Source organism: Paralichthys olivaceus, chromosome 3 (assembly GCF_024713975.1).
Source record: "Paralichthys olivaceus isolate ysfri-2021 chromosome 3, ASM2471397v2, whole genome shotgun sequence".
NCBI lineage: Eukaryota > Metazoa > Chordata > Actinopteri > Pleuronectiformes > Paralichthyidae > Paralichthys > Paralichthys olivaceus.
The window spans coordinates 18,633,804-18,641,889 of NC_091095.1; the positions used below are offsets into that span (position 1 = coordinate 18,633,804).

The following is an 8,086-nucleotide window of genomic DNA, read 5'->3' on the forward strand; positions in this document are numbered from 1 at the left end:
GACTTATGACAAAGAATCATTCTGGAGTACAGAGGATTAACACCAGACAAGAGAATGGGCAGGTTTAGAACAGATACTGCACTAGTTCATCAAATGTGTATTTACATAGTCTTAGAAGGCAACACATCACAGAGCATGTCAACATTTTCAGTTTGTGCAATGGGGATCATAAATAACTTATTTGAATTTATTCTATAAAGCCCAGCAAATGCAATGCTATGTGAAGATGGAGGGATAGAAAGTAACAAATCAGTGGCTGCAAATTGAAAGTAAAATGACCTGAACTGTGAAAAGCTGCAGTTCAGCCCCAATATTTCCAGCATTGAGATATTTTCCAGACATGAGAATTATTACTTATGTGTCATTTGATGCAAATATGCACTGTGATGAGTGAAAAAGTGATTCTTGGAACAAATTGCAACCACAAGACTGAGTATGGCAGACATGACCACAGGTTAAGTAATGCTGACTGAGTTTCCTTTGTCAAATTATATATATATACTATATAATATTTGAAAGTCTTGATCTGTTGAATGCCTTGCTTTCTGAATGAGTGACCAATGTGAGCCCCAGCGACACAGAAAGATGAATGGAGGTGATTCACCAGCTGAGTTACACACGTCATCTCTTATAAATCAGCTTGTTGCACTGATGTGCTCATGTGAAACGATACAATTACACAGTAATATGTTGTGTAATTTATCAGTAAACACCAAGAGTTTGTGAGTCATTTGTGGTTTAGGCACAACCGACTGAAATAGGAGTTTAATAATGTTTTAAAGGATCACTCAGCTCATGCTGAGACAAAGTATAAACAAGCTCAGAAGCAAGACATGTTTTGAAGTTTTGTGTTTTTTTCTTTTACAGAAATCAATATGCAGATATGAGACCCCTGTGATGTTCACACAGGAAGGAAATACACGTCAACCATTTTATCCCCTCGTCTGTGCCCAGCCAGTACATCTCCTTGTACTCGACTAACATGTGTGTCTGTGGTTTTTCAGAAAATGAGCTGTGCAACGATGGTGTTAGATGAAAAAAGAGGCTACACAGAAATGCAAGCAAAGTGCACAGTGATCTGTGGGCTTGATCTTATACTTTATTTAACCTGTTAACTGTGCATAAGCCACATTTTAGCTTCTCTGTAAACAGATTTAAAATTAAAACCTCACGTCTGTTTCAATGGAATATATGGAAATCAAGTTCTTATTCAGCCACAAAGCCTGAGTTGGTGTCTTTATCTTAAAACTTTCCAGTGGTCATGACCAAACCTCATGTAGGTGTTCATTACACCTTTCGCCCTTTTATTATTCCTAAAGTCAGAACTAAATGCTATGGTGAGGCATCCTTTTATCACCAGGCCTTTGCAATAGCCTTCTTGAAAAGTATTGACCATTTTAAAAGCAAACCTTTTCTGGTCTGGTTTTCAATTTAATTTAATTTATTCACTTTATTTCTAGATATATAATTTTCAGATTATTCTCTCTCATTTTATCATTGTGTTCTTCATACATATCTTCTTCTGTTCAGTTCTTCTTCAGGAGTTGCGCAGGTGTGTGGATGGGCAGCTGATGGCTGATGGGTGGGTAGTTACATGGGTAAATGAACCACAGAGGTTATTTGCCTGCAACCCCTGCTGGTTGGTTTGGGCTGGGGAGGCCTCTTGGGTGGGAGGTGTTGCGACCTGGAGGGACGTGGGTAGATCCAGTTGCCTATGGTAACCTGCCCAAGTCCTGAGGACTGGTGATGAGAAGTTTCCTCAGGTCCTTTTTCAAGTGTTTTTGTATTTTTTTCTTAGTGCTCTGTTGAGCCTCTATATTAACAAACTGCACCAACATGACACCCTTTAGTTTTCAATCAGAGAGACTTCACTTCCTTATCAGATGTTAACTTAAATTATCTCTTTATTTATTACAAAACAATATTCATAAAAAACTTTTTAATGATTGTCAGAGCCACGCCTAAATAAATATTTTACAAATGCTACAAATGTACCAGCATCTTAGTGTCAACATTTACAAAAGGCACAATATTTGTTCTCCAGCTGTTTACATTCTGTCATTTACTAAAAGGCTAAGTTCAACAGCAAAAACTCTTCATATCTTGTAGAGACCAAAGAAGTTGGCATAATGTGCATGGCTGAGATAACTGGGGTGTGATACATTTACAAACACTCTGTCGTATTTCTTCAGTTTCAGGGCAGAGGCCAGGAAGCTGTCAGAGGTCCAGGAGTGCTCCCGCTGCTGAGGGCAGAAGTCGATTCTGTGGGCCTCCATCAGGGTGAGGGGTGACAAGTGTCCCGTTCTCCTCACAAACACGGAGTGCTCATACGAGGACTTGGAGGAGCAGCTCTTAAAGATCAACTCCACCCGTGAGTAGACATGATATAAGCCGCTCTCGTTGACCCGCAGGCCGCCATCCTCAACCTGGTAGGTCACTCCTCCAGATAAGAAGGCCCGACCCACCTTCGGTTCCCATCGCAAAGTCTTATGGAACACCTCTTTCTCAATCTGCCCTGGAAGAGGAGATACGAGGGACATGTTACAAAACATGTGGATTTTTCAAAAATCTGAGTAAGGCTTTAATTTGAATAGAAATATTACCAATCACATGTGCTGCAGGTCTGTCGTCTTTGTCTTCTTCATGCAGCTTAGGTTCATAGAGACCTTGAACAAACCTCACATTAAATTCACTTCACCTTTTTCTTTTCCTGTGTCACTTTGTCACGTGTTTACACTCACCTATTTGCTTTTGAGGCATATTGAACTCTGTCACAGCTGTACCCTTCCGTGAAATGAAAGAAACAGAGAAATCTCAATACCACATCACACAGAGGCGTTTTTTTCTTCCTCTCTGAGTTAACTTCTCAGGGTGAGTGAGGAGAGGATATCCTGTCTCTCTGGACTGGTGACCACAAACAGAACGGCCAGGTACTTGGTTTGCATTTCTAAATGTCAGGCCAGAGCTGACGTGTGTAGACTCTTGGTGAATTAATTTTTTAACTCTGCAGCTCTGAGTTTCAGTTTCCGGCCACTTTTTCCACGCTCCTACTTTACACCTCTGTCCCCCTCTCTATGTGCAAAAGTGAGAGAAATCAAACCTTTTACAGATATGTCCACATTAAACTTATACAAATAATTATAATGAATTTCATTGTCCAGCATTTCATTATCTTAATAAATAATTGGCAAAATGTCACCACCTTATTTTGCCTTCACACTACTGTTACTGCACTGTTCACCATTTGCTTGCTTCCTAATTCAGTGGAAAAAATATAAAATAAAATGAACATTTCCCACCACCCTCTTCACGACCTCCTTACCTGGCTCATCTGTCTCAGTTCTGTTTGCATGCCATAAATCTGATAGGCCTCAAAGCCAAGGGCCGCAAACACCAGCAAGAACAGCAGCAGGACCATCAAAGTCAAACAGGGGCTGATGCCCATGAAGCCCCCTCTCCTTTCATGGCTCCTCACCTTCTCCTGGGCAGGGAGGGCCGACCAGCAGGGCACAAGATTCGGAGGCTGGGCAGGATGCACCGAACTGTCTCCTCCATCCACGAGGAACACTTGTGGGAGTGGATACCTGGGGTCGTAGCTCATGGTGCAGGTCGTACTGAACTTCAAACTGTGCGTGCATCTATCACCTCTGCATGAAGGAGGTGTCTGCCTGAGCACCTCCGTTTTAAAACACCAAGCTTGAGTCATTAACCACCCATAGAGCCCTCCCACCACAGAAGATAAGTGCACGTCACTTTTTATAAACTCTAAACTAACCACTGATTTTTCTCTGAGCTGCTTTTTGGATTTATCCCCACTCAACCTTTACTAGGCATTATCTCAGTTTTGGATCTTTTATGTGCTTTGTCGTTCAGGCTGAGGGGACAGGAAGCAATAGGTTTCATCAGAAAGAATCTAGAAGCATGCCACAAAAGAAAAGTTTGAGCAGCATCAAAGCCAAAAAGCATTATAATCAAAATGTAATGTTTCATTGGATATTCGTCTTTATGAGGCACAGTATTGTTGGTAAACATTGTTGATGCAGCAGTTTCAGTAGCACACAGCGTATTCTTAGTGGGAAGATGCTGCTGCCACATGAAAAGAACAGATGTCTACGCTTTAATGCTTGTGAAAAAAACGGTAGCGGGTGTACAGCGACATGTAACCAATTAACCTCAACCAATACCTTTCAGAGATGAGCTTACAGGAAAGTTGAACACACACACACACATTTTTTGGGGGGTGCATTACCTAGGATATGATGTAATGATGCTGCTTCTTCAGTTTCCATTATGAGATCAGTTTTATGTGTTGCTTGATCAGAAAACTAGGTTTCCAAATCAGTCTGCTCTCTCCAGTTGGCTTTCATTGGTTATGACAAGATGCATTTTTATGACCTCAAAGATAGGAGCTTAATAAAGGAAACATTCTTCAAGTGGAGGGAGGCTGCAGCAGTGCGGTCTTTATCTCACTACTATTTACATAAATCGTGGTGATGTCTGTAGTTAAAGCTAGGCCAGTATTGTATGTTGTGTCAAATTAAGATTTGTTTTTTGTGTATATGTATTTTGGTAACCGCAAAGAAAGCACTTGACCCAAAGCTCCATTGTTGCAAAAATTTGTTGCAGTTTAATTTTTCCAGGCATCTGTGGAGACGGAGGGAAACCCACCTTGCAATGCACATAGGAACCTTTAACTTAGAAGTTGATTGCATCAGACGTAACCATGAAGTGCACAGGGTCTGCTTTCTACAAGTCTTCTGTTTCCCAGAAGTGTCATGCAGAAAGCGTCAACGGTCCTCGCAACTGCAGCAGCAGCAGCAGCAGCTCAGGGTGGGTTAGGTGGGAGGATAGGCGTTTGGGGTCTAACCAGATTGTACTCAGAGCTGCTGCTCCAGTTAATACAACCAGGCTTACCCTGAATCAGCGAGTTTCTCTATTAGTTATTGTGTTTTTCTCACACATTCCCCATCCTGTCTGCTTGAGCTGTGGTCGCAATGACATAAATTAATCTTTCTCTTACGCAGCAGGTCCTCTTAGAATTGAATTCAAAACTGAAATGCATCTTGTTGATTCATTTATTAAACTCAACTTTTTTCCATTTAACATTCTCACATAGAATTATTCTGATTCCTCATCTTCGTGTATACAAGAGTTTGTTAAATTTTACTAAGAAGCACAAAGCATGTCATATTATATACTTGAGAAACACTTTAGAAAATATAGTCAGATTTGATTTTTAAAAAGGTGAAGAACGTTTTTAAAGTTTTAAGTACTTTTCTTATATAAATCTTGTTGTTCACATGACCTGCCAGCCTTTGAAAGAACAAAAAAACATATAAAAATGTAGACGACTATATTTGATGATCTAAAATATCACGTGTCACACTCCCCATCAGATGAAGAGTAACAGTCTAATCCCAGGACGTGACCAGTCCTCTCGTCTGTTGTCCATGTGTTCAATGATTTCTCAGGTATCCTCTCTGCTGCTTCACACTCTGACTTATGTTCTTGGACGGCACCTTTCTGTCCGAAAACCAAACCCTCTGTTGTCCTGACATCGCTCTCTGTGTCTCCGTTGAGTGATGACAATATTTGACCTGACGGGGAATTACTGAGGTTTGGCAGGCCTGACTGCAGTACCCTGGCAAGACTCTGTGTTTGAGAGGGGCTGAGCTGAGCCGACGGCCCTCTGAACGCAGCGGTGGCCACTGCCAGCCGCGTGCGGTCAAAGGAGAGCGGCTGGTCCTGGTCTGCGCAGACTGTCTCTGAGGTTTCTGACCTCGGGGTGGTGGGGACAGGGGTTTGACGTCTGGCTTCTGAATATCTGAGAGGTCCTTGCCTCTCAGCGGTTGAGATCTGGTGACATCCTGTCCGATTGTTAGCCGAGGCAGCTCCACACCACTGACTGCTGTCCTCATGTGACTCACTGCGCAGAGGGTGTTTATCTGTAAACCAGAGTGACAACACCGAGAAATGAAAGAGAAATTAAAAGACTGTCAGCGACAGCTGTCTTAAAGGACTTGTGCTACCAAAATGAGTGATGATCTGTCAGAAATGTCCAAAGCTGATATGTCAGGCAATAGAATAGAAAGTGATAGATGTATTTGGCAGAGAGGGATCTTTGTACTCGTCAGAGCCAAGGAGACACATTAAAAACATGTGCTGCACACAAGTGATGTAAATATTGATGTTTAATATGTGAAAAAATACAGAATGCATTTTTTGTTACCAATTGGAAAATATAAGACAGGTTCTTGTTACCCTGCAGATTTCTTATGGAGTCTAAGGGGTAAATACAACTTGTTGCATATTCTAGTATCTAAAAGTGAGAAATTAACAAATGGTCAAATTTTAATTTGTTGTAACTGTCTTAAAATGGTGACATTTAAAAATTAACTGTCACAACCTTTTTAATGGAGTTACCTTTTAAAGAGTATTTTTACAAAGATAAGAGCATTAACCAGGCCACACAGCATAACAGCCAGTTTGGCATAAACCTGTCCATTCTGCCATCGCCACATGACCTAAGAGAGAGAGGGCTGCGTGAGGAAATACAGAATTTGTGTGTACAGGTGAGCATCCCATGGTCAGTGCTGTTAATGAAATAGTATTATCACAATGACGACAGTTGACCAACAAGGCAGAGGGTTTGGTGTCTGAATGTTAGGTTTAACCAGCCAACACAGACACAACACAGACGTTTCAGTGTGTCTGTGACAGAGAGCTGGAGAGAGACAGTGGTGCGCTGGGTTACTGAATAGTCAGTTGACTGCATCATATTAACAGTATTAGGAGCATATGAACGTTGAGTCGCCTCTAACACACTGACCTGTTCTCTGAGAGGCCTGTTTCTCCACTCTCCTCTTGCAGTATCCTCGAGGAGTCCATGGCTTGTGTTTACGCGAAGGGTCGAGCGCTCGCAGTTTGGCGATGAAGCTCTTGTACTCCTTCTCCAGAGCCTCGATGTGCAGCTGGAACTCAGCTATCTTCCTCTCTGGGTAGTGAGACAGCTGGGACTGCTGAGAGGACAGGGACAAGAACAGGAGCGTAAAGTCACCATCATCCACATGCATCTACATTTATATTCAGCACACTGCAGAAGATCCTCTTACTTGCAGATAATACTCTATCTCATTCTTGATGCTGGGGATCCACTTGGTCACAGACGAGGCTGAATGGAGAGTAGACTGTGGAGGAGAAGGTTTGACTGAGACAAGCTGCTGCAGGTGAAAGTGAACTGAGATGAAGAGGCAACAGTTTAGCGTGAATAACTTCTCTCACCAGCTTAGGTCTGCGCTCATGAGCATCTCTGAGTCGTCCCTCTGCACAGGAGCAAACCACAGGAGCAAACAGAGTTAGCACTGATGTGGCTCACAGCTAAAGCTAGCTGCCCGCAGAGCAGGAAGTGTGTGCATCACTCAGATGTTCGGAAAGTATTGTTTACCTTCTCTCTCCTTCTGCAGCCACAGTCTGTTCAGTTTCCCTTGCTGCTTCTCCTCGTTTCTCGCCATGGTTCACGCTCACAGTAAACAATGTCACGTGGCACACGTCCTCTTCTTCTGCTAATGTTTGATTGCAAACAAGTTGTCGTTGCATTGCCACCTTCTGAGCTAGAGTGTGTATTGTAAACATAAATGTCCCAAATATGTATTATATATTATATTATTTTATACCTCACAAATCCAGAGTTCAAGATCAGTGGATCTGCCAGTTCAAATTTTATATCACGGTCATACAGCTTAGAAATGTATTTGTTCGTGGTGTTACGGTAAAAAGGCAAACTCACCTCAATTTTCATAATGGTATTTTTTTTTCATCCTTAAAAGGTGATTAAGAATTTACATCTCTATCTAGTTCATGGTGAGCCCCTCTGTCTGCATACCAAGTTTCAGAAGATTTTACAGTGGAAATTAAAAAAAATATATAAATGTTCCGTGCGTAGAATTTAGCGACCGCTAGTGTCGATGTTGCATGTTGCAGCTGAATCAGCTAATTTGTCATCAGGAATACTGATTCAAATTACAAATAATATCATTTTTACACCACAAATATGAACATTTTTGTTGCAAGGCCCACCAAAATCAAA

The 8,086-nt window shown here is 41.8% G+C and overlaps 2 protein-coding genes across 3 annotated transcripts; both read right to left on the minus strand.

The window, feature by feature from the left end:
• Positions 1–1,879: 1,879 nt before the first annotated feature.
• On the minus strand, positions 1,880–3,818 carry faslg (Fas ligand (TNF superfamily, member 6)). The gene is made up of 4 exons (XM_020080837.2): positions 3,323–3,818; positions 2,742–2,784; positions 2,604–2,666; positions 1,880–2,515 (listed from the first exon to the last, which is right to left on the minus strand). The coding sequence occupies exons 1-4, from the start codon at positions 3,704–3,706 to the stop codon at positions 2,097–2,099; spliced, it is 909 nt and encodes a 302-aa protein (XP_019936396.2). The 5' UTR covers positions 3,707–3,818; the 3' UTR covers positions 1,880–2,096.
• A 1,243-nt stretch (positions 3,819–5,061) lies between these two features.
• Positions 5,062–7,602, minus strand: LOC109625495 (uncharacterized). 2 transcript variants are annotated; one of them, XM_020080731.2, is made up of 5 exons: positions 7,445–7,601; positions 7,282–7,322; positions 7,113–7,187; positions 6,830–7,019; positions 5,062–5,945 (listed from the first exon to the last, which is right to left on the minus strand). In XM_020080731.2, the coding sequence occupies exons 1-5, from the start codon at positions 7,509–7,511 to the stop codon at positions 5,374–5,376; spliced, it is 945 nt and encodes a 314-aa protein (XP_019936290.2). In that variant the 5' UTR covers positions 7,512–7,601; the 3' UTR covers positions 5,062–5,373. The 2 variants fall into 2 exon arrangements, with proteins under 2 accessions (XP_019936290.2, XP_019936291.1); XM_020080732.2 differs by lacking the exon at positions 5,062–5,945 and adding an exon at positions 6,174–6,524 and having other exon boundaries at positions 7,445–7,602.
• Positions 7,603–8,086: the final 484 nt, after the last annotated feature.

Excerpts from the sequence above, each read along its gene's own strand:
- faslg (XM_020080837.2), bottom strand. The coding sequence starts at position 3,706 with ATGACTCAAGCTTGGTGTTTTAAAACGGAGGTGCTCAGGCAGACACCT. Across the intron at positions 2,667-2,741 it reads TATGCCTCAAAAGCAAATAG|GTCTCTATGAACCTAAGCTG; the intron begins GTGAGTGTAAAC and ends GGTTTGTTCAAG. Across the intron at positions 2,516-2,603 it reads ACCTGCAGCACATGTGATTG|GGCAGATTGAGAAAGAGGTG; the intron begins GTAATATTTCTA and ends CTCCTCTTCCAG.
- LOC109625495 (XM_020080731.2), bottom strand. The coding sequence starts at position 7,511 with ATGGCGAGAAACGAGGAGAAGCAGCAAGGGAAACTGAACAGACTGTGG. Across the intron at positions 7,020-7,112 it reads AGATAGAGTATTATCTGCAA|CAGTCCCAGCTGTCTCACTA; the intron begins GTAAGAGGATCT and ends CTGTCCTCTCAG. Across the intron at positions 5,946-6,829 it reads ACAGGCCTCTCAGAGAACAG|ATAAACACCCTCTGCGCAGT; the intron begins GTCAGTGTGTTA and ends TCTGGTTTACAG.